The sequence below is a fragment of the Saimiri boliviensis genome, chromosome 6 (genome assembly GCF_048565385.1).
Source record: "Saimiri boliviensis isolate mSaiBol1 chromosome 6, mSaiBol1.pri, whole genome shotgun sequence".
In the NCBI taxonomy this organism is placed as follows: domain Eukaryota; kingdom Metazoa; phylum Chordata; class Mammalia; order Primates; family Cebidae; genus Saimiri; species Saimiri boliviensis.
Genome location: NC_133454.1, coordinates 57,028,074 through 57,052,459, shown reverse-complemented (window position 1 = coordinate 57,052,459; position 24,386 = coordinate 57,028,074). Strand labels below are relative to the sequence as shown.

General features: G+C 46.9%; 1 protein-coding gene across 3 annotated transcripts in view; it reads right to left on the bottom strand.

Moving 5' to 3' along the window:
- Positions 1-23,929, bottom strand: part of SORL1 (sortilin related receptor 1) — a 177,232-nt gene extending 153,303 nt beyond the window's left edge. For all 3 annotated transcript variants that reach the window (XM_039470514.2, XM_039470515.2, XM_039470516.2), the window contains exons 1-2: positions 23,564-23,929; positions 6,063-6,179 (exon numbers count right to left, since the gene is read on the bottom strand). In XM_039470514.2, the coding sequence (XP_039326448.2) occupies positions 6,063-6,179; positions 23,564-23,848 (402 nt within the window). In that variant the 5' untranslated portion in view covers positions 23,849-23,929. The remainder of the gene's footprint in view (positions 1-6,062; positions 6,180-23,563) is intronic.
- Positions 23,930-24,386: the final 457 nt, after the last annotated feature.

Here is a 24,386-nt window from a genome sequence, read left to right as displayed (position 1 = left end):
CCAACATGACATTTTTGTCCTATCTTCATAATTCTTATTTCTTTCTCTTCCCTGCCTCCCCGCCCCCCACCTACCAAGGAGACAGAGTCTTGCTCTAACACTCAGGCTGGAGCACAGTAGCATGATCACAGCTCACTGCAGCCCTGACCTCATAGGGTCAAGCAATCCTCCCACCTCAGCCTCCTGAATAGCTGGGATTACAGGCAGGCACCACCATGCCCAGCTAATTCTTTGTATTTTTTGTAGAGACAGGGTCTCACCGTGTTTTCCTAGGCTGATCTCCAACTCCTGAGCTCAAGCAATCTGCCCACCTCAGCTTCCCGAAGTGCTAGGATTACAAGCTTGAGCCACAGCGCCCAGCCCTTAATTGTTATTTCTAATTAACAAAGACTGTAAGCTCCATAGAACAAAGACCATGCTCAAGGCTGGTGCACACTGTCCACCTTCCTCCATACTGAACAGCCCAGAAAAGGCCTCTGCCAGTGAACAGGTGAACAGTTAACTCAGGCGGACTGATGTTTCCACGGCCTCATACTGCACCCCGACTTGAGCTTTCCTTTCTTTTTTTTTTTTTTTTTTTTTTTGAGACGGAGTTTCGCTCGTTACCCAGGCTGGAGTGCAATGGCACGATCTCGGCTCACCGCAACCTCCGCCTCCTGGGTTCAGGCAATTCTCCTGCCTCAGCCTCCTGAGTAGCTGGGATTACAGGCACGCGCCACCATGCCCAGCTAGTTTTTTGTATTTTTAGTAGAGACGGGGTTTCACCATGTTGACCAGGATGGTCTTGATCTCTTGACCTTGTGATCCACCCGCCTGGGCCTCCCAAAGTGCTGGGATTACAGGCGTGAGCCACCGCGCCCAACTTGAGCTTTCCTTTCTGTCTTTTCTTCATGGCTGCACCATGCTGCTGACTCATGGTCCAGTACAATCTCCAGGTGAATTTGAGAGAACACCCTGGACTCACTCATCTTGTGCTTCTAACTCGTTTTTCATCCAGACAAAATTTCTGCACTAAACAGTCCTCTCTGACCTCAGTATGACACTACTCCCTAAAGAGCAAAATAGCTGCCAGACACAGAGGCTCACGCCTGTAACCATAGCACCTTGGGAGGCTTAGGCGGGCAGATCACGAGGTCGAGAGAGCAAGACCGTCCTGGCCAATATGGTGAAAGCCTGTCTCTACTAAAAATACGAAGATTAGCTGGGTGTGGTGGCATGCACCTGTAGTCCCAGCTACTCAGGGGGCTGAGGGAGGAGAATCACTTGAACCCGGGAGGCGGAGGTTGCAGTGAGCCAACATCACGCCATTGCACTCCAGCCTGGTGACAGAGTAAGACTCTGTTTAAAAAAAAAAAAAGGAGCAAAATAGCACAGGGGAGGCGTTACTAAACTGCCCACAGTTGCTGGTTAGATCCTTTGTTACTTACAAAGATGGTCCTTCAAAATGAGTGATTTTAAATTCTTTCCCTTATACTTCAAAACTATATAATAATGAAGAGGAGGGAAAAGAGAGAAACAGACCATGGCTAAAATGTACAGAAAACATCTCCACATCTGGCACTGTTCTAAGTACTTTACAGCAATGTGCTCAAACTGTAATATGCCCACAGACACTGGTCAAATACAGGTTCTGATTCAAGAAGTCTGGGCAGGACCTGAGATTCTTCATTTCCAACCAGCTCCCAGGAAATCTCCAAGGACTGATCCACAGACCACCACCAACCTTTGGGTAGCAAGGTTTAACAAGCACCATCTCAGTGATAGAGGAGAAGGTACATCACCTGGCCCAAGGTCAGATTGCTAATGAATGACACATCCGGTATTCCAGCCCAAGTGTTCTGATCTCAGAACCTGTGTTCAGCCAGACACCAGCTTCCCACTGTTAGCAAGAACTAGCACTGCTCCCCAGACAATCCTGAGGGGCACAATCATAATGTCACACTGTTCTAGGGACAAGGGCAACAAGTCCTATCATGCACAGTATCTTCCCTGGTTGATTCTTTTCTTTCTTTCTTTTTTTTTTTTTTTTTGAGACAGAGCCTCACTCTGTCACCCTGGCTGGAGTACAGCAGCGTGATCTCAACTCACTGCAACCTCCACCTTCCAAGTTCAAGCGATTCTCCTACCTCAGCCTCCTGAGTAGCGGGGATTACAGGCTTGTACCACCATGACTGGCTAATATTTGTATTTTTAGTAGAGACGGGATTTCACCATGTTGGCCAGACTGGTCTTGAACTCCTGGCTTCACATGATCCACCTGCCTCAGCCTTCCAAAATACTAGGATTACAGGTGTGAGCCACAGCACCCAGCCCTTGTTGATTCTAATCTTCCGGTGGACTGTACCTCTGGACAGCTCTTCAGCCAATTGTGTTGTATCTGAGTACTTTCTAAACCTAGTACTTTGTAAAATAAGTCATGAGAGAGCAGAAATGAAGAGTCAGGACAAGTTGAGATAAACAGCATCTATTGTTTCTTTTATCGATTTATCACAGGACAGGTGGGTCCTGCAGGAGCCGTTCTCTTCATGGAATCACACTGGCTTCACCTCCATCAGCAGATGATGATTCATTTTTCTTCCCTGTTTAAGAGCCAGCCTTTCTGGATTCCAGCTTCCAGAGCCATCCCTTTTTAGATACTGAATATGCATGACCTTGGCCTTTCACCAGCACCCACACAGTTCCTGATTTGTTTAGGTTCTTTCCCTTCTGAATTGCTGATGGGACCTTACAAACCATGCTCAGTCTTCTTTAAAGAGAATTTGGATTGTTATTACTCCAACTCTGAGTCATGATTTCTTTTCACATTAACTTTTCACATCAGGCATCTCAGTTGCATCTGCCAATCCTAATACTTTTGTATACAGAGGGAGGCCATTTCTGCCATCCTTATTTATTAACTCGGGGCATTGTGTTTCTGTCCCGTTTAATTTATGTCCCATTTCTTTCTTTCTTTCTTTTTTGAGACAGAGTTTTGCTCTCGTTGACCAGGCTTGAGTGCAATGGCGCGATCTCAGCTCACTGCAGCCTCCCAGGTCAAGTGATTCTCCTGCCTCAGTCTCCTGGGTATTTGGGATTACAGGCACACACCACCATAACCAGCTAATTTTGTATTTTTAGTAGAGACAGGGTTTCTCCATTTGGTCAGGCTGGTCTCAAACTCCCAACCTCAGGTGATTCGCCCGCCTCGGCTCTATCTCCTATTTCATTCCACAATAAAGTGTATCTCACTTCAAATGTTCAATGGGCTCTTACTCAGACATACCCAAATATACAGAGAGAGCAAGAGCTGGGTTTCAATAGACTGGCAATACTTAGGGTGACAAACCAACCAGGTTCATTCAGAACTAAGAGAGGATCCCAGGATGTGGAGCTTTTAGTGCTAAAACTCAGACAAGTTGGTCGCCCTACTAATACCACATCCTCGCTCACTGAGTACACAATTGGGCCTTGATTCTCATCAGCCCCGACTTTCCCACTGACACATTGAATGACCTCATGCAAGGCTCTTTACATCTCTTGGCTCCTGTTTGTCCAGCAAAACTATAAAACAATGCTTAAGGTCTTTGTCTACAGCACAAAAAATGTTGTCTGGATGAAGAGTTTTTTTAAATACATAAAAATTCCAAGAAGGATTTCTCAACACAGTATAGCACAGTACACGTATCTCCTGTGCCCAGCAGGGATGCCCATGGGCAGTGACTATACACAGGTGCCTGTGAAGAGTCTCACAGGGCCAAAGGCATTCTTTTCTAATTTTTGCTTTACTTTTTCTAGAGAGAGGGTCTCGCTTCACTCAGGCTGAAGTACAGTGGCACAATGATAGGTTACTGCAGCCTCGAACTCCTTGGCTCAAGGGATCCTCCTGCCTTAGCCTGCTGAATAGCTGGGGCTATAGGAGCAGGCCACCATACACAGTCACCAAAGGCATTCAGACACAGCTGTCTGTGGTGGCCACAGCTGTAACTTGCACAATCTAATCACATTTCTAAATGAGCCAAAGTCATTGCCCCAAACAACTCTAGCCCTGCGCTGGAGCACTACACCCGGACTGGCCAGCAGCAGCACTGGTTTCCCACAAACCACGCTCAGAACCCACCCTGGGCAAAGTCACACATCATGACAGCCAGCCCTTCTTCTGTCCTCCCTGTCTGTGGCTGCCCTAATTCAGCTCCCTGGAAGCAGCCCCTGGGACAACCTCCCATCACCTGCTTCTCAACATACCCAACCCAGACAGTGGATATACAGAGAGGGACCTCACAGAGACCAAATCTGCATTCAAGAATTTTAAGTGTATCCCTGCTGGAGGCGGTGGCTCAGGCCTGTAATCCCAGCACTTTGGGAGGCCGAGGCGGGTAGATCACGAGGTCAAGAGATCGAGACCATCCTGGTCAACACGGTGAAACCCCGTCTCTACTAAAAATACAAAAAAATTAGCTGGGCATGGTGGCACGTGCTTGTAATCCCAGCTACTCAGGAGGCTGAGGCAGAAGAATTGCCTGACCCCAGGAGGCGGAGGTTGCGGTGAGCTGAGATCGCGCCATTGCACTCCAGCCTGGGTAACAAGAGCAAAACTCTATCTCAAAAAAAAAAAAAGAACAAGAATTGTAAATGTATCCTTAAGGCTAACGTGAAAGTGCTGGCAAATTCCTCCGAAGGTTCACCCAGCCAGAATGCAGGGTGACCAAAGCTCTAGAGCATGGTGTTCTGTCCACAGCCTCACGCTGCCACAGCATCAGATCCCAGGGCAACGCAGGGGCTGCTCCTCTTTCCCAATAGGAGGAGTTGGGAACACATGCCGCAAACCTGAGACCAGCAGTTGGGCCAGCACTGGCCCTTACATGTGTTTTACTTGGCTTGCATGGTGTCTGTAGAAACTATACACTGGCTGCCAACTTGTAAGACTCAGCAGTTTTCACATGAAACTCCAGACCTCTGGGTTCCTCTGGAAAACCAGAAGATCTGGCAACACTGCGCCCTGCATCCTGCATGGCAACCGGAGCCTGGAGCTGACAAGCAATGCCCCTCAGAAGCATTGCTTCTCCAGGTCCCCAAAGGCCATTCCCCTTCCCCACGCCTATCCAACACGGAGACCAAGTATCCATTACTACATTCAAATTAAGATACGGGTGAAGATTTCTTGAACCTGCACCTCCATCAAATGTGGAAACGACATCTATTTTCCAAGAAGGCCATAGACTTCAAGAAAAATGGGAGAAACCCTATTTCTTTGTGGAAGTAAAGAGTATTATAATAGCCACACCTGTAGTCTCAACACTTTGAGAGGCTGAGGCAGGCAGATCATTTGAGCCCAGGAGTTTAAGACCAGCCTGGGCAACATCTCTACAAAAAATATATACATAAATACAAAAATTAGCCAGGCATGCTGGTGTGCACCTGTAGTTCCTGCTACTTGGGAGGCTGAGGTAGGTGGGAGAATGGCTTGAGCCCAGGAGGTGGAGGTTGCAGTGAGCCAAGATCACACTACTGTAACCACCCCCCTCCAAAAAAGAGTGTTGTAAACTTGAAGGTGGCTTCACTCCTGGCCTTTACCTGCTTGGCCTCCCAAAGGCCTTTGAGTTTGTAACCCTTGGCATCTTGTGTCTTTAAGGTACCTAACCTACTAAACATCGTAAATAGCCAGCTATAGAAACTAAGAATATTAGAGAATCAGTTTCAACAGCTCATCTCACTATAATGGGTTAGAATAAACTAGCATATGGGAAAGGCCAATTTGATTCCATCTGGCTCAGCTGCAGGCAGGCAGCTCTGCCCAGGAAGGCACTTCTGGTATTTTCTTGGGCAGATGCAACAATGCAGTCCATACGCTGTTACTTCCCAAAGGTGATCACACATTGCATGGATCTGTTTGCAACACTGACTGCACCTCCCTGTGTTCAGCAGACAAGGGATATATTATTTTCTAGAATATCTTCCCCGTCATACAACTCATCCCACCCATGATCCAATTACCCCACTACTTTTTCTGGTACGATAATCCCGGTGGATCAGAAAAAGGCATGTTGATGGCACCAAGGTGTGCCCAGAGCCAACACAGTACTTACATCACTGCTCTTGGGCCTCGCCAACGCCAGGCTATCTCGGGCCAAGGCTACAATCACGTTGCTTTTCTCTCCGGCCCAGTGCACCACCATCTGATTGTGGGAATCATTCAGACTAACCTGAAAGAGATCAGTATAGGAATTAGGACCCACAGTAAGTGATGGCCACACACATTCTAAATCAAGACTCTCTCCTCTTTGTCAAGCAGAAATGATTAAGATTCTGACATCTAAAGCATTTGGACCCAAGGTGGCCTATTCCCCTCCTACCTCATGCATATTCTGTCACACTCAACTTCCCCACAAAGAAATATGAGTCCCCTGCTATTTTGGATGTAAACAGATTGTAGAAACTCTTCTTGGCCTCTCATTAGCATAACCAAGTCCTTTGATTATTGTTATTCTTTACAATAACAATAAGATTATCATATAACAATAAGCACTGGTAAGATTTCAAACCAAAGCATGGAAACACTGACTTTGTTCAAAAAAATTCACAGGCCAGAAAGACCACATACTTTTCAAACTTCTGTTCAAACTATGTTTTTTCTGGCTTGGTGGTACTGTTATTCACTTTTAGCTGGTAATGAGAAACGAGAGAAGTATCATTGTGAAGCTTTTCAAAATTATTTTTGAAGTATCTCAAATAAGGAAATATTTTAGTTCTCAGACTTTTCGATTTTTTAAACCAATAAAATAAAAATGAGAAGGCCAACAGAAGACTGGCTGGCAACATCTATCCTGCCAAGTAAGGACAAAACAAAAACAGGACTAGCCAGTCTCTCAATCTCTTTCCTCTGCTTCCTGAGGACACTGCAGACTCTCATCCAGACTGTGAGGCAGGAGGTGTGGCCTGGGACTGAGTTCCAGCACGTGGAATGTGAAAGAAGTCATCAGGGCCACTATCAGCCTGGTCCCAACACAGTCCTGTTTTCTTTCCCCATCTGCAGGCCACATTCAGGGCTCCGAAGCCCCAGAGGAGGACAGAGCAGCAGACAGAAGGAACCTGAATCCCAGAGGAAAGGCCCTCCACTAATCAGTAACACTCATCCTGAACTTATAACCCAGAGCTTCAGCTCAGCCACAGCACTGAGCCTATGGGATTTGTCTGTTACGCAGCTCACCCTACAGAGCAATATGACCACTATCTACAGTCACTGTCATTTTTTAAAAGACGTTTTAACACTGAAAACTGAGGAAGGATATAATCTCAGAAAAAAGAACAGTTGTTTCGGCCGGGCGCGGTGGCTCATGCCTGTAATCCCAGCACTTTGGGAGGCCGAGGGGGGCGGATCACGAGCTCAAGAGATCGAGACCATGGTGAAACCCCGTCTCTACTAAAAAATACAAAAATTAGCTGGGCGTGGTGGCGCACACCTGTGGTCCCAGCTACTCGGGAGGCTAAGGCAGGAGAATTGCTTGAATCCAGAAGGCGGAGGTTGCAGTGAGCCACGATTGAGCCACTGCACTCCAGCCTGGCACCTGGCAACAGAGCAAGACTCTGTCTCAAAAAAAAAGAACATGTAATCCCAGCACTTTGGGAGGCCGAGGCAGGTGGATCATGAGGTCAAGAGATCGAGACCATCCTGGTCAACATGGTGAAACCCTGTCTCTACTAAAAATACAAAAAAAATTAGCTGGGCATGGTGGCACGTGCCTGTAATCCCAGCTACTCAGGAGGCTGAGGCAGGAGAATTGCCTGAACCCAGGAGGTGGAGGTTGCGGTGAGCCGAGATTGCACCATTGCACTCCAGCCTGGGTAACAAGAGCGAAACTCTGTCTCAAAAAAATAAAAATAATTTAAAAAAAAAAAAGAACAGTTGTTTTGCTATATGCAAAACTACATTACTTTTATTTTCTTATTTCACCATTGGCTGATGGACATCTGTCTGAGGTTTGGTATTTGAACCCCTGAACCATACATTCCACCCACTCTGTGGAAAACAAAGTCACGACAGGAATAACAAAAATTCTGAGAACTGGTCAGACCTGGTGGCTCAGGCCTATAATCCTAGCATTTGGGGAGGCTGAGGCGGGCAGATCACCTGAGGTCAGGAGTTCAAGACCCACCTGGCCAACAGAGTGAAACTCATCTCTACTAAAAATACAAAAATTAGCCGGGCATAGTGGTATGCACCTGTAGTCCCAGCTACTCGGGGTACTGAGGCAGAAGAATTGCTTGACCCCAGGAGGCAGAAGTTGCAGTGAGCCGAGATCAAGCCACTGCACTCTAATCTGGGTGACAGGGCGAGAATCAGTATCAAAAAAAAAATTTTTTTTGAGAGGTGGCCCAACACTCAGAAGCAGGACAATGCCCTGAAACCAGGAGCACAGGCTGCCTCTCTTGCTGAGTGATGTCTGAGAAAAGCCTTTTCTACTAACCTTCTCAACCTCAGCTGTCTCAGGCATGTGTCTCATGCATACGTGGAAGGAAATCAAGCTTCTGGGACTCCAGCCTGCACAGTCCACCCCACCCATGAGCAAGGCTCTGAATGACAACAGCTCGAGCCTGAGCCCACCTGCCCTCCGACCTGTCTTCTTATCAAGGCTCCGCAGCAGAAAACCCACAGCTCCTTTCTCCTTCTCTTGCTTCCTCCCCACATCACACTCAAACTTTCCCCACCCACTCCTTGAGGTGCTTTAAGAAGTCATCAGAGAGAAGAGAAACACCTGTGCCACATACGTGCCCAGCAGAAGGACAAAGCAGCTAATCCTTAACATTTTACTTGGGGTTCTAAATATCTGCATTTAATTTGATCCAGAATCACACACCTTTCAAAAAACATTTGAAAGGTGACCTTACTTTAAACAGAAGGACCTAGGACGATATGTCATTCCAAAATTTATCTTCTCACTCTCAGATAGTTAAGTCCAGGCAAGCATCAACAGAGAAGTGCAAATAAGAAAGAGAAAGCGAATAAATTCTTTAACCCAGAATGCTACAAAGAGAAAGCAACAAAAGGAATCTCCTTCAGACACTGAAGCCTTTCCTTTTCCTCCTCTCTTTCCACCCCAATCCTCTGGATGAATCTGGAGATCAGACGCTCACAGCGCTGCTGCCCTGGGAATTCCAGCTAAAAGTTTCCTCCCCACCCGAAACATATGCACCCTTGAAGTGTCATAGTTTTCTAGGAGCCTAGAAAAAAAAAATCACTCATGTTCCCCTGGGATCCGGGATTAAAAGTCCTCAAATATTCAACTTGGGCATCCTCAAAGATGACCTCGAAATGCTCCCTCTGGCAAGTAACACTCAGATGACGCTTTGAGCAGGCTGTAAAACTTTCAGTGATCAGAGTGGGCAAGAGGTCTGAAGACAACTTGCTGAATTCGATCTACTCAGAAGACAGGAGATTTATTAGACCCCTTCGCCAGTCCCAAGGCAGGTGAAAGGTGAGAAGAGCACCAACGCCAAGCCTCAAAACATCCAAGGGCTTTTCTACAAAGAAAACCTCTAGAAGGCAAGCCTGGTAAGACACCTGTTTGTTTTCTTTTTTGCTGTCCTTGTTGTTTTCTATTTGTTTGTTTTTTTCTTTTAGAAAAGCCTTTTTTTATTAGGTGTCCCTTTTACTCATAAGAGCAGACTGCAGAGGGGCAGCCCAGTAGGGGGATAAAATCCCTGGCAAGAAATGACTTGTACGAGAGCCACCAGGCATTCGCAGGAACAGCTCAGCTCCTTTGCTTGGCGAGATGTCAGGTACATCCCGGTCATGAGAATAACTCCCTGGTGAGTCCCAGCTGATCCCCAAGGCAGCCCAGGTGCCCATCCCCCCAGAGCAGACCTAGTCGCAGGAATCAGCAATCCCGCAGGACATGGGAGCCAGCAGGCAGGCTGGCGGGAGGTAAATTTTATTATCACCAAGACATGCATTCTACTCTATGACCTCACCTTCCTCCGGTCTCCACCCTGCCCCCATCCTCACCTCCAAGGGAAAGAAAAGAAGTCATCAAAGCAGGCTTTTCCCGCTAGCTCTCCATGGCATGTGGCCAAGACAGCAGCCCAAGGCACCCTCAGCAATCAAGAACAACCCACAGGTCCCTAGATCCCTTTACTTAATCAGTGGCTTCCAGTTTGTTTGGTTCCTTTTCCATCCACCCCCAAAGATCTCCCTCTGGCCTCCCCTTTCCTTCTCCCCAAGCCTTTTTCCAGCGCCAATCCCCCACGCAAGTCCAACACCCAAAAGACACTGGCCTGGGAGTGGGTAGGAGGGTGGCTTTCCCAGGAACATAACCTTGGCATGCAATCGGTTATAACCACAACCCCGGGGCGTGAACAACCTTCCCTCTCCCCTCTCTAGCTCACAGGGCATAGCAGGAGCTTGATAAATGAGACACAATTAATCGGAGCTGTTAAGGCAGCAGGGAGGGGCCGAGTGCCTCCCCTCAGAAGGCAAACAGAGAAAAATTACAGGCCACAGAAACCTCTGAACACAGAAACTGCACATCATAAACAACAAACAGTAACTGGCTCATTGGCAGGGAAGAGTCAAGATAACTCCCCCCAGAACACCCCACCCCTGAGATCACCTGGCCTAGGGGGTTCCATGCCCCACTGAAGGTCAGAATCACCTGAGAGGCCCCAATCCATGCCTACTGGCTCTGTCGCTCTCTGCCTGGAGCCCAGGAATTGGTCTTTTTAAAAAGACACACCCAGCTGGGCACTGTGGCTCATGCCTGTAATCCCAGCACTTTGGTAGGAGGAGGCAGGCACATCATAAGGTCAGGAGATCGAGACCATCCTAACATGGTGAAACCCCATCTCTACTAAAAATACAAAAAATTAGCCAGGTGTGGTGGCACGTGCCTGTAGTCCCAGCTACTCAGGAGGCTGAGTCAGGAGAATCGCTTGAACCCAGGAGGCAGAAGTTGCAGTGAGCTGAGATCACACAGTGAGCTGAGATCATGCCACTGCACTCCAGCTTAAGTGACAGAGGGAGACTGTCTCAAAAAAAAAAAAAAGATATACCTCAGGTATTTCTAAAACAGCTAATTTGGGAAACAATGAATCTAGTAGATTCCCCTGCCTCCTGGCAGGAGAGCTGAAACTCAATGACGGTAGCTAGAAAGATGTACCATTTTTGGGGTGGGCTTGTCCCTGGGGATTTGGGATGGTCATTAAGACTCAAGGATAGCCAGGTGCGGTAGCTCAAGCCTGTAATCCCAGCACTTTGGGAGGCCGAGGCAGGTGGATCATGAGGTCAAGAGATCGAGACCATCCTGGTCAATATGGTGAAACCCCGTCTCTACTAAAAATAAAGAAAATTAGCTGGGCATGGTGGTGCGTGCCTGTAATCCCAGCTACTCAGGAGGCTGAGGCAGGAGAATTGCCTGAACCCAGGAGGCAGAGGTTGCGGTGAGCCGAGATCGTGCCATTGCATTCCAACCTGGGTAACAAGAGCGAAACTCTGTCTCAAAAAAAAAAAAAAAAAAAAAAAAAGACTCTAGGATATACTGATGATATATGCTACAATGTGGATGAACCTCACAAACCATATGCTAAGTGAAAGAAGCCAGACACAAGAGGTCACATATGGCATGACACCATTTATATCAAATGTCCTGAATAGGTAAATTCATAGGGACAGAAAGCGGATTAGTGGTTACCAGAGACTGGTAGATTGAAGAGAAGGGAATCGCTGCTTAATGGGTAAGGGGGTTTTATTTCAGAGTGATCAAAATGTTTTGGAAATCATGGTGGCACAGCATTGTGATTATATTAAACCCACTGAACTGTTTACTTTAAAACGGCTAATTTTATGTAATATGAAATACACCTAAATTTTTTAAAGGCCTCTGGGACCTATAAACAACATTATACTCCTCAAGTGCTAATCAAGAACCTAGGAGCTTCCACTCTTAAGAAGTGCTCCTTTTATCTCATCTCGAGTCCTTGTGCTACCAAAATACGCAGCTAGAATGAGTCATAGAGGAGGCAGGCTGGGGACTGGGTCTCTGGCCAAACCAATCCTTCAAAGCACTGTCAGTGGCATCTGCAGAGCCACAGCATCCGCACGGGCCTCCCTGCCCCAGCTGGAGAAATGGCTGCAGGCCCAAGACTAGCATCCACCGCCAGCTCACAACAGTGGACACCACCCACACCTTGACTCGCCTCGGCATCTTCATCAAACAGGTCCGTATCACCCCACACGTTTCTCTCTCAGTCCCCCTGCATGCCCTGGCAGCCCAGAGAGGTAAAATGATATCCCTCCTCTTATTCAGAGTAAGGGGAAGAACCTGCTACCATCCAGTCCTCAAGTTCTGGGTTGTTCTAAATAGACGGGAGGAAGTCAATGGCTTGGATGAAGGTACTGATTACTCATGCGTTCACCTACCGATGAAGTAGGCACTGAGGCCTGCCAGGCACCAGGCACCCTTTAGGCTCTTTAATCATTTCTTACCTATTAGCGCACACGGAACACTTCTGGGAGAAATTAGGATTTCTAAGTCTGAGCCAATGATGAGAAGTTTCCAATAAAGCCACCAAAATCTGCATTGTTGTTGAGGCTTATGCGGGAGATGGGGGCCTTGAGTGGAATACATCACAGGTACCCTCTCCACATCACCTCTTTCAAATTGGTCAGACCCAAAGATCAGGATGTCCTAGAATCCCACAGCGTGCAGTCCTTACAACTCCTACACAGCTTCCTTCCAGAACATGGTAAGGAGGACAAATAAGGCAGTCTGATTCATTTCTCTGCTTCACTAGCCGTGAAATACAAAGAAACATTTTTAAAATTCTACCATATAGCATAAAACAAGTATCCTGTCCTCAACTGTGAGGACAGAAGGAGCCAGTAACTCCCCTGATCTATATGACCAAACTGAGGAAACTGAACACAGCCTCCTGAGGCCCAAGGAGAACGAGGTTTTCCCAAACCATCCCTTTGCATGGCCTAAATGTTAGGTATGCAAATTGCCTCTCACTGTCCCCTTTCAAGACTGTGTTCTCACTATATTTAGCAAGCTGATTATCCTCCCTGGACTCCTCACCTCAGAAGGAGAACTAAAATCTAGTTTACGAGCACTCCCCAAAGAGAGGCCCAGTTCATTGAATCTCAGCTCACTCACTTGACTTTTGAGTTTGCTCAAGATGCTTCACCCACAGAACTGAACTACTTCGCCGATGAATTCAGGCTGCCCATTTTACAGATGGGGAAACTAGGAGAGAATGGCCTTGGACTAGAACTTAGCATTCACTACTATCTCCTTCACTGGAGCCATGCCCACTCTATAGAGAAAAACATATTCTCTTTGCTAAAAGGATGATAATCATAATCTCACTGCCTTGTAACATCAGCTTTAGAGAAGCTTATTTTCCTTTCTGATTGATCCTTGGCAGGAAGAACCTATCACTGTTTACCTCTGTGTGCCACTCTGTCCTAGTGAACCCACTTTGTCATTGAGCGAATGTGCTGTGCTGTTCTGGGAGGGGCTCCCTACAAAAAGAAACTGTGAAAAAGTCTTTCTCATGAACATAACATCACCCCTTAATTTACCAGTTGGTAAGAAAAAGAGGAAAATATCAAAGCCAGAAGGAACCTCAGAGAAAGTCTAAACCAAATGCTACATTTTGCAAATGAGATGAAGCTCAGAGACAGACTTTAAGGCAATGTGGTGGCCCTCACTGCCTTCAAACACAGGGCCCCAGTGCAGGGAACACAGTCAGAGTGAGCACAGTAAGCACCCCCGCAAGACAGCGCACCCTAAGCCAGGACTTGCCTTACGTGAGGATTTCCCTGAGCCCAAAGCCATTTCTCACAGCACTTCAGGATGGTTCCAGACCACCAACTTTCCCTCTGCAGCTTCACCATAATAGCCCCTCACCTTGTTCAGTCAATAAGTATTTATCAAGCGCTTACTATATACCAGATGCTATACTATGTATCAGGAAAATGACAGACTCACATCTGTAATCCCAGCACTTTGGGAGGCCAAGGCAGGCGGGTCCTTCGAGCCCAGGAGTTCAAGACCAGCCTAGGCAACACAGCAAAACTCTATCTCTACAAAAAACACAAAAATTAGATGGGCATGGTGTCACATGCCTGTAGTCCCAGCTACTAGGGAGTCTAAACTGGGAGGATCACTTGTGCCCGAGAGGTCGAGGCTGCAGGGAGCTATGACTGTGCCACTGCACTCCAGCCTGGGTGACAGAGCAAGACCCTGTCTCAAAAAATAGAAAAGAAAGAAAATAACATGCTTCTAGGTCCTACCACATAAGCTCTAAATATAGTAGGGAAAACATGCATTAAACAACTAATTCCAGGAAATGATGATTGAATTACTGTTGTTACACAGTAATTCAGGGGCTCCCTGAATTATTAACCTAACCTCATGTTGGGGAGAGAGTGAGGCTTCACTGAAGACCTGACCTACATGTTGACACCATAAGGATGAAGAGGGAGGAGTTAGGGAAAGGGGATGGAGAGGTGAGGAGAGAACAGAGATTCAGACATAAGGGAGGGCAGAACAAAAGCCAGGAATGAGAAGGGCCTTGAGATTTGCTGTGTTTGAAAAGTTACAAGATCAATGTGGCCAGGAGAAAGTGGAATTATATGAGATATCTAGCTTTTAAAGGTGGGAAAAAAAATTGCAAAAAAAGCTGTGGATCCCTGCCTGATTTCAAAGATTTCACTAGATTACTTAGAAAAGACAACTGTGACTGCATAAATCTGAAACAAGTGAGCAGGTTGGTTTGAGTCTTATTCTCTCCCATTTACCACCTGTCTAACTATGGATAAGTCACTTCACCTTTTCAAGCTGCAAGATACTCATCTCTGAAATGAGATAAATAATCATTCCTATCTTCCCCATTTTTCAAGATTTTCGTAAGCCTCCAATGAGATACAAACCATGGATGTCATTTCATAAACTTCAACGTACTAAAACATCATTTCTTTTCATTACCAAATGGCTCTCTACCAAAATAAGCCATGCATCACAAAACGGCTCCACATAAAACATTAATATTAGCGTAAGGCCTAAGAGCAAGCGATGACATATATAAAATGACAAAACACTGCATGCCTGAGTCAAGCTAGGAGCTCATGCCCAAGTGAAACTCACAGGCAGTTTTCTTGATTCCTAGCCGAACTCGGAGACCTGGGGAAACCTGAGGAAACCCAATCTCCAGGTCCCAAGGCTACAGCCCAGAGGTGACACTGTCTTCTAGCACTTCCCTAACTCCCAGAAGAAAGTATTTAAACATTACCTTCCAGAACCAAAGGTCTCTAGACCCTACCAGTGGCTTCTTCACCACCCTGTGAGAGAAGCTATAAACAAGACTAATGGAGAAGGGGGGAGTGCATTAAACCCAATAGCTCAGCCAATTTCTCAGTAATAGGAGATGCCCTCTGGGCTACCAGGATGTGAGGCCACAGGTGGATGCCCCACAGGCTCTGGTCTGCTAGCTAAACTCCCCCAGCTCTGTTTGGATAGCTCTTTCACCTCTAGCCAGCATTCCACATCCACTCCTTCATTTTTCTCCTCTAGAGATTCGGGGCCTTGTTTCTGCATTAACCACTCCCCGTACCCCTCACCACCACCACCAACAGCACACCTGGCCAAATTCAGCCACATGCACAGTTAACTGTAAGATTTTTTTTAACTACTCAGTGAGAGAATTTCAGGGAACTAAATATACAAAGATGAGGTACGTCATAGGTACAGAGTCTCAGGTTACTCAATTAATCGAGTACAGGTTTAAAAGATATAAGTCCTTCCAAACACTCCCAGTTCACAGGCCACTCACCCCATTCTGCTCCATTCCCACTCCTGCCATCTCAGGCTCCTTGGCTGAGATCCTTGGGCAGACCAGCCCTGGACTTTCTTCCCAGGTCTCTGGGGCAGAGACACATGGAACTGTCTCATCTGTGTCTCCTGGGCTAATAGACAAATGGGGTCCTTAACTATCTGGGACCCTAACCCTATAGCTTGATATCTCACAGGCACCTATTAAAGTCTTCCGAGCCACAGTCCCCAAGCTAGCCTTTCTCCCCAGGTGACTCCTAACCCAGAGACCCCAAGGCTCAACCAGATAACACCAGCTTTTCCAATGCCTCTGGGCACAGAGACTTCCTAAGAGTTAAAAATTTCATCATAATGCTACACCTCAGCTCACCAGCCCACCAAAGTCAGAAGGAACTCATCTCAGTATCCCTAAAATATTAAAATCCCAACTGCGGGCCCACCCATTGATTCACCCCCACATTTGTTTTACATAAAATTCATCATAGCCATCTTTCCCCAGGGTTTCTACTCAACAAGCTAGTCTCTCTTCTAAATAATAGAGGTCACATCAGTTACCTTCTTCATTTAAAAACCTCCCAAAAAGGGAGCGGAGATTATAAGCAACATATTGGCCTTATACCACACAAAACACAGTTGATATAGGTACATCTTTTTATTGCCCTTGTCAGCCACTCAGATTTGGGATATAATCACATCAGCTTGCCTTTCTGAGAATTCGTAGCTGTGTTTTGAATCTAATTCAGAGGACTGGAGATAAATCATTGTGAAGGGTCCTGATTTTCCAAGCTAAGAGCCTGCAGCAGCAGCAACAGCAATGGCATGCTAAGTTAAAAGGTCAACCAGGAAGAGGGGGAGGTTTATATGCAAAGATGAAGACCACACGCCTGTATTGTTTGTCTTCATGCCAATTTGGAGGGTGGAAGGGAAGAAAGACAGACCCAGCTACATCAAGGTAAGTCAACCAGAGCACAGGAAGCAAAGGGCAGGGCGGGGAGATGGTCCCATTGTTAAGGCACTGTTTACATCTTTCATTGCTAAACAGAATGTGCAGGATCTGCACTCCACCTTAGCAAAGCCCGATGCAAGTGCAGTGTTTACGCAAGGCCAGATGAGAAGTAAAGCCACAGAAGTTTGGTTCGCCCTGTGAATAGCCAGCCTTCATTGTCTAAGTGACTAATGGAAGGAGGCAACTGTGCAGAGGCATGCCCTAGAAACAACCACTGGATCCACATGGCCCTCCACAGTCCCCTGGTGAGTGCCTACCTAGGAAATAAGGGCTACTGTCTCCTGGCACTCAAGTTAGCAGTCAGAGCCATCAACACCTAGGGTCTAGACCTGAGCCCTCCACTCTTGCTTTTACTCCCCCTGTTTGCCATTCATACATGAGCAGGTCTCTGGAGGAACTTCTCTCTTGGATGAAGCAGAGGTTGCCTACAGTGGGAAGAAGAGGCATCATCAAAGCTTGTGCTGACTGTACGGAGGCCAAGAGCCACATGTGGCTATTTCAACTTTAAATTCATTAAAATTAAATGAAAGACGCTTCAAACCTTCAGTCACATTTGCCACATTTCACCTGCTCAGTGGCCAGATCTGGCCAGTGGACATGGTGAACAGCACAGATAGAGAACATCATCATCACAGAAATATCTATCCAACAGTGCCACATTTGGAGGGTCCGAGATGTGGCCAGGAAGACAGGATCTTCCAGCTCTTGGCTAGTAGCAGTGCTATGGGCATGGATGTTACCCTTATAATAAACAATTACCCAGTGGATAACAGAACTTTGTAATTATTTTTTAACACACTATTGTACTTCTGACTGTTATGCAGTCCTATCTTTATGGAACCCACCATAAAATGCACACAGCACTGGTCATGCTACAGTTAAAAAAACTGAGCATCTCACAATAACATAGGAGGAAACCCAAATCTTGATCTTGCTCAGCAGCCCACCTGCCTTTTCTGGTTTTTAGCTTCATCAGCCACTTCAGTGCTTGAAGGCCGGCCATGCTACTTCTTCGAAGGCCCAGGGTTCACAGGTCGATAAACCAATAAATTAGGTCGAAATCAACTGTGGCTCATTTTAAATTGAAGGAAATTGATTTTTGCATGTACGTGGCCAGACTGACTACACCATCTGCCAATGGAGTCTGGCATACCCAGAAAATGCATAGGAAGGTCCCACACTCATCAACAAAGAGAATGCCTCACCCCCACAGCCCAAACCACCTCTGGAGAAATACTAATCCCTGAATATTCAAACCAAAAATGCAGTGAGCTCTCTTTTACTTTCCATCTGATTTATTTAAATCCAAATAAATGGAGAAAAGGTCAATGTAATACCCCCTGGTTTTAATACATTTTTATGCATTTAATGCATTTTTAACAGCTCCCAATTATCTGCCTCTGAATTACTGTCAAAAATTCTAAACTCCAAACTGTCTTTCCCTGAACACATTTATGCCAGCCATTTCTATTATCATTAGATCAAAGAATGCAAACTCATTTTAATATTCACCTAAGCAAAACTTAATTAGGAAGATAAACGAATGCTTTTTTAAAAAGACTAACTGAATACATAGATTATTTTCTGGATTACCTGCTCTCCAGATTATTATAAGACTGCCCCTGCGTCCCTCCATTACAGTCGGTGGAACAAAGCTGGCTCCATCTATCTCTGCCCTGGGATTCAACAATGAAACTACAAAGATGGCTGTCACCTCTAAGGGGGAACAGACCAAAATCCGACAATGAAATGTTCCTACAACATCACCTTTTGCTTTGGGATGTTCCTTGCTGTAAGGATCTGCCTTGTGGATTCCAAATCTCAAAGCAATTTATTAAGCGTACCATTAACTTCATTTCACAGAAGATAGAGAGAACACTCTCAGAAAGAACACAAATTAAAACCAAGATCCAATGATCACTGTATTCTGATGCTCTTACAAGCCTGGACTCTACATCTCAAGGGAACTGTGCTCCAGCACCTCTCCAAGTTAACGAGAGGGATACATAAGGCTGTTCTCCTGCTCTGCGAGAACCCTTGAAGTGAAAGGAGAATGAGGTTTTTCTCACCTGGCCTGGACGAAAAGTAATCATCTGTTTTATATGATGACACTTCAGGTAATTTTCTAACGATTCACCATCATAATATCACAAATATAATTTAGAGCTAATCTCATTATTCAGGATACCAGGGGCTACCGATAAGGAAGCCACTTATCATTCAAGTTTCAAATTTTATGTACATACATGTTGTACATGCATAGACTATTTCTGGAAGGATACACAAAAAAAACTGATAACAATAGATGCCACCTGGGAAGTAGCACTGGGCAAACGGGGCATGAGAGGGAAGGAAATTTACTTGTCACTACATACTCTTTTGTACAAATTTTGTTTTGTAAACATGTATTACCAAATGTAATGGCTTTTTATTTCATGCCTTGACATTCCACCTCCTCACCCGTCTCTCCAACACCTTTCCTCCATTCCTTCTACCTCTCAAAGCCTCCACGTTCAGTGCCTCTAGCCATGCAAGCTATTTATGAACTAAACAGCAGCCAGAGACTGGGCACTGAACTCCCTAAGAGTGGAACTAGGAAGAGTTTTTCAAGGTCACATCCCTTGTTGAGCCAACCCAAGGCCCCAAGCAACTCTTCAGCTACATAGAAGCCAATCTGAAACGGCACATTCTTTGCCTTCTCATCTTGTTCTGGAAGCATACGGGTCAAACATCCCAACTTCAGAATCAACCAGCCAATTCTTTCCCAAGCAAGTGTATCATGCAAGAATCTACTCAAAAAAGATCTACAGCTAAATGGTATTCTACCCCCAAAGGAGGCCCTTTGTCCCAGGGCCTTATGCTGTAATAGACCCTTTATTTTCAGTCTCAAATCAGGACACTGAATACTCCCTGGCCTCTAAAACAGAGGAATTATGAAGAGAGAGCTTGTTGGAAGGAAAATAAACCTGTAAATCCTGTTAGGCTTTGTGCTTCATTCCAAAGGATTTTTCCCCAAAACAGTACCATTAGCATAAACCAGAATGATAGCCCTAAAAGGGAGGATTCTATCAAATAGAATCCAAGCTCTTCATTCAAAATAACTCCCATATAACACAGGAAAATCGGGGCCTCACGATCTATAGGTCATGCTGCTTGCATCCTCACTACTGAGTGAGGCAACTCATTTTCACTATCCATGTGTGGGTTCACTGCATTCCTCCTTATAAATACCTTTCATATAATGTGAACGTGCTTCCTACCTCCAGGCCTCTCTTCTTCCAGGTGCACAGTCGTCCACAAATACTCATTAAGGGCCTCCCAAGTGCCAGGGAAACACAGGAGAACTTGATCCATGCCCTCAAGGAGCAAACAGGAAGATGAGACAGTTGAGCAATTCTAACACAAGGCAGTAAGCGCTACATCCAAGCTCAGAAGAACTCTTCCCACCGTAGCCTGTGAATACCAAGAGGTGTTCCTTGGATGTTAAAGAATAGGATAAGAGCTTTCCAGGCAAGGACAAGAGTGGGGGAAGATCATTTCAGGCAGAGGAAAAAGCAGGCATGATGCTGCAGAGAGATGGAGCTTACATGAAATCAGGAAGAAATTCAGTGTGGCATAAATTAGGGAATCCCTCTTGGACTTGGCCTTTTTCAGAAGGGGTTCAACTTCCAAACTTTGAACATGGGCAGAAAAGTTCTGATGTCTGCTAGCAAATTATTTTCACCACAACAACCACATTTAGGTATCATAAATGTGCCTTTAAGTAATCGTGGCAGAAGCCAGTCTCCCCACCTTACAGAAACTGAGGAGAAAAATGGTCAAAATAACTAAGCCTCATTTACGCAAGAGGTTAACAAAGCAGAGGAAAAAGAACTGACATTGCCTCCAGCATAGGGCTTCTCTGAGGTGCAAGTGTTCCCCTCACCTCTAAGGCTGCTTCCTTCAGGCAGCTTCTGTTTCCAGCCCTAATCTGTGCTGCCAGTGTCCTCTTAACCTCACTCAAAGGTCAGAGGGCAAGAAGCTGGACAGTGTCTGAGCCCACCACCCCTTGTCTTTCCATCTCCAATGCACTGCATGTCACACAGCCTGTTAACACATCATTCTAGAGATGCGGCTGGTTTCTTGTGACCATGTTTCCTGGTTCCCTTCCTGGTACATCTACATGCCTGTATCTGCATCTGCTTGCTCTCCTCCTTGAATTGTAAATTTCCTGAAAGGGGGAATGGAATTTTATTCCCCACCCCATTGCACCTCCCTAGAACCACACTCAAGTCAAGCAGTACTGCTGGAAAACATTACAGTTCCTTAGGTTTAAACGTTGAATGGGAAAGCAGTGAGTTACAAAGAGGAACGTGGCTTAAGGCCAAAAATAGAAGGACCATATAATTTATTGTCATATCTTGACACTTTTGAGAGTGAAGTGGGTGCCATTCATAACCAACAGAGACAACTTAGAAACCAGGTCTGCCCCAGGGAAACACAGAGGCAATGGTCATCCTTGCTAGAAAGAGCATTTCAAATAGATGTCAGTTACTCCAGAGTTCCAGGAGGGGTACCTCAAGCCTCTTCAGTCACCAACCTGTGCTTGCATTCTCAAAGGTTTGCACCAGATAGAACTTGTGGCAGAAAACCCAGTCAGGGAAGTTCTTCCTTTTATCTGACTCAAATCCTTACAGATTCAAATAATCCCACTTCCTATTAACCTCAGATTAAGAGGGAACAATGGCATAGGAAGGCAGCCACAGAGAAGAAAAATCTCACCCTTGCATCCTCACCCTCCTCATTAGGAATTCCTCATTATGAGTTTGACTGCTAGTTCTCCATCCTTCAGCTGAACCAAACTTAATCTGGCTGGCCCAGAAACTCAAAAGCCCAGGGTTTTGGAGTCACTCCCAATGAGAACAGAGTTATCTCTAACTTGCTCCACATTTCCCTGAAGCTTTTCACAAACCAAACCAAAGGAAGAAATGGCACTTGTACGCCTAGTTTTGCAACCAGAAAGCTTTGCCTTCAACCTAAACTATAACTTCAGGGGACCTGAGCACTGGGAGAGATTTTCTCCCACCAGCCCCCAACCTCCAGTCCCCAGAGTGCTGATTCAGGAGCGCAGCAGAGCTGGGCTGACTGGGGAGGTCCAAGGAACAAGTGGGCCACTGCTCCTCCTTCTCCCACCCTCCCTCAGCCCCATGCTGGTGTCACTGTTAAGAGCAAGAACCTCGCTGACTTCTTTTTGTTAATTAAAAAGAAAGTTTCATGTAGGGGTAGGGATGGGGGACAAGGATCTGGACCCAGGAGGAACTGAGCATGAGCATGCAGGTTCCTGCAGCCTGTGCCCACCAGCAGTTACATGGCCTGGGGCACACATTCTTGCCCAGGGACCAATAGTGGAGGGAAGTCCAATGCCCCTACCCAGTCACCACCATTCCCCACTTTATACCAGATATATTTTATTTTAGAAAGGAGGTATTTAAGCAGGATTGCATAAAGACAGGATGACTGCAATCAACCAAAGGTCACTGAGACAAAGCAGACAAAAACTACAGAGCAGGCAACCTTCCCGGTATGACCTTGGACTAGTCACTTGACCATTCCAAGCTTCAGTTTCTTCATCAACAAAATGACACAATAGGGTGATATGTTTATAAGGTTCGTCCTGAATCCAAGGGTTGAATACTTAACTCTATGTATTTCCTGAAGAAATAGCTAAAGTGAAATTAGTGAAGAAAGGCAGAACTCAGGCTAATCTTTTATTAATAATTTCTACTTTAAAAGGAACAATTTGACTCTGGAAAACAAGTGTATTTACCACCTCTGCGGGTCCTACTTTTCCTCCCCCAGCGACCTTATACTTTTGCTGATGTCAACCTTTACTGCAGGACTGGGAGTCTCATGAGGCAATAACATCGTCAAATTAATTTTGCCAGCACTGATACTAACCTACAAACTCCATCTGCAATTCCTCATTCCTCGCAGTAAGTCTGACCATAAAAGTGAAATTCATGTTACTTATGATCTAATAAACCCATTGCCTGGATAGAAATAAATCACTTACAGACTAATAATGCCCACCACATTTCCTGCAGTGATTTCAAATCCCCAAGAGCCATGAGGGGTATTCCTCTCCAAAATAAAGTTATCTTGAAGGGGATGGGAGAGTCAGTATCTTAAAGGGTGGGGAAGAAGGTATGGAGAGAATCTCACTCCCTCACCAAAAATTAAAAATTAAAAATTCAGTCCTTACACACGCACGCACACACATATACACACCCCTCTTCTCTGTACAGAGATAGTCAAGCTTTCAGGTTTGCCCACCTTTATTGTGCTAATAATGCTAAGTGTGGAAACCCCCTCCTTGTGCTGTTCGGCGTTAAGTGTACCGCAACTGCAGGGTGCTCGCCTCCACTGCCAACTGATGATACACTAAAGAAAGCCCGTTTTTTATCCAGATGTAAAATGAAGCTGCACCCCTCCTATACCTGCCGGAAACTACATCGGTCTGCACACACCCTGGGGTAACACGCGCTGCATCCCGCGAGTTACCTGGAATACGTTTGCTAAATCGACAGGAAGAAGGAAAGAGCAATGCGATTCAAGTGCTGACGGTTGTACTCATGTGAAGGAAAAAAACAAATGCAAGCCGGGAAGTCCCCAGTGGTGCCTGCACCTAGGAGGCGACTGCGACGGATAGATGCGGGGGTGAGGAAGTGCAGGGAGAGGAGAAAACTGGAGGGAGGCGGGTTGCAAAACTGCTCACCTGTCCGTACACCTTGATGGGCTCGGGCTGCAGGGCAGCGCTCCGTCTCCTCCGGAGCGGCTTCTCGTCCGCGCGGCTCGCCCCCCTGGCATCCCCGCGCGCCCACAGCCGCAGCTCGCGAGGGCCGCCCTGCACCACGAGGAAGCCCCGGTCCTGGGGCAAGGGCGCGCGGCCGCCGTGCAGCCTCTGCGTCCAGACTTCGCCGAGAGCTCCGGGCGGCAGCAGCGCGACCAGGGTGAATAGGAAGGGGAGTCGCGACTCCCTCCTGCTGCTCCGTGTCGCCATGTTCGGGCGAACGCTACTGCAGGTGGCGCCGCCGCCAGGAGAGAATGTGCAGCGCGAGGCTGGGAGAGCCGCTGGGCCGGGGCCGCGCGCGCCGCTCCCGGGGCTCCAGGCCGCCAGCGCCGCTCCGGGCCGCCCCGCTGCGCCCGCCGCCGCTGCCGCCAGGTCCCGCTCGGTTCGGCGCGGCGCCGTCACGTGTGAGGCTCGCAGCGCGTCCCCTTCGCGCACTTTCTCCGCTCGGCAGCCTCCGCGGCGACTCCGGCCCCTCCCTGACGCGGGGATGGGGAAGTTAAGGCAGCGAGCGCCGGCGAGGGTACGTCCCCTTCCCCGGCGGCACAGCTCCTTGTTCTCCCTGCAGGAATCAAGAGTTGCGTGAGTCTCGCTCGTTTGCTCTGGAGTTAGTTGCCTCCTCTACAGGGTCGTGTCGAGGTCGTCCTAAACCGCGGCCCCGCTCCTGACTGAACAGCCCCCAGTCCCGCCACACGACCACCTCCCCCCGGGCCCCGGCTTCATCCCCACATCCAGGGGAGAGCCCAGGGCC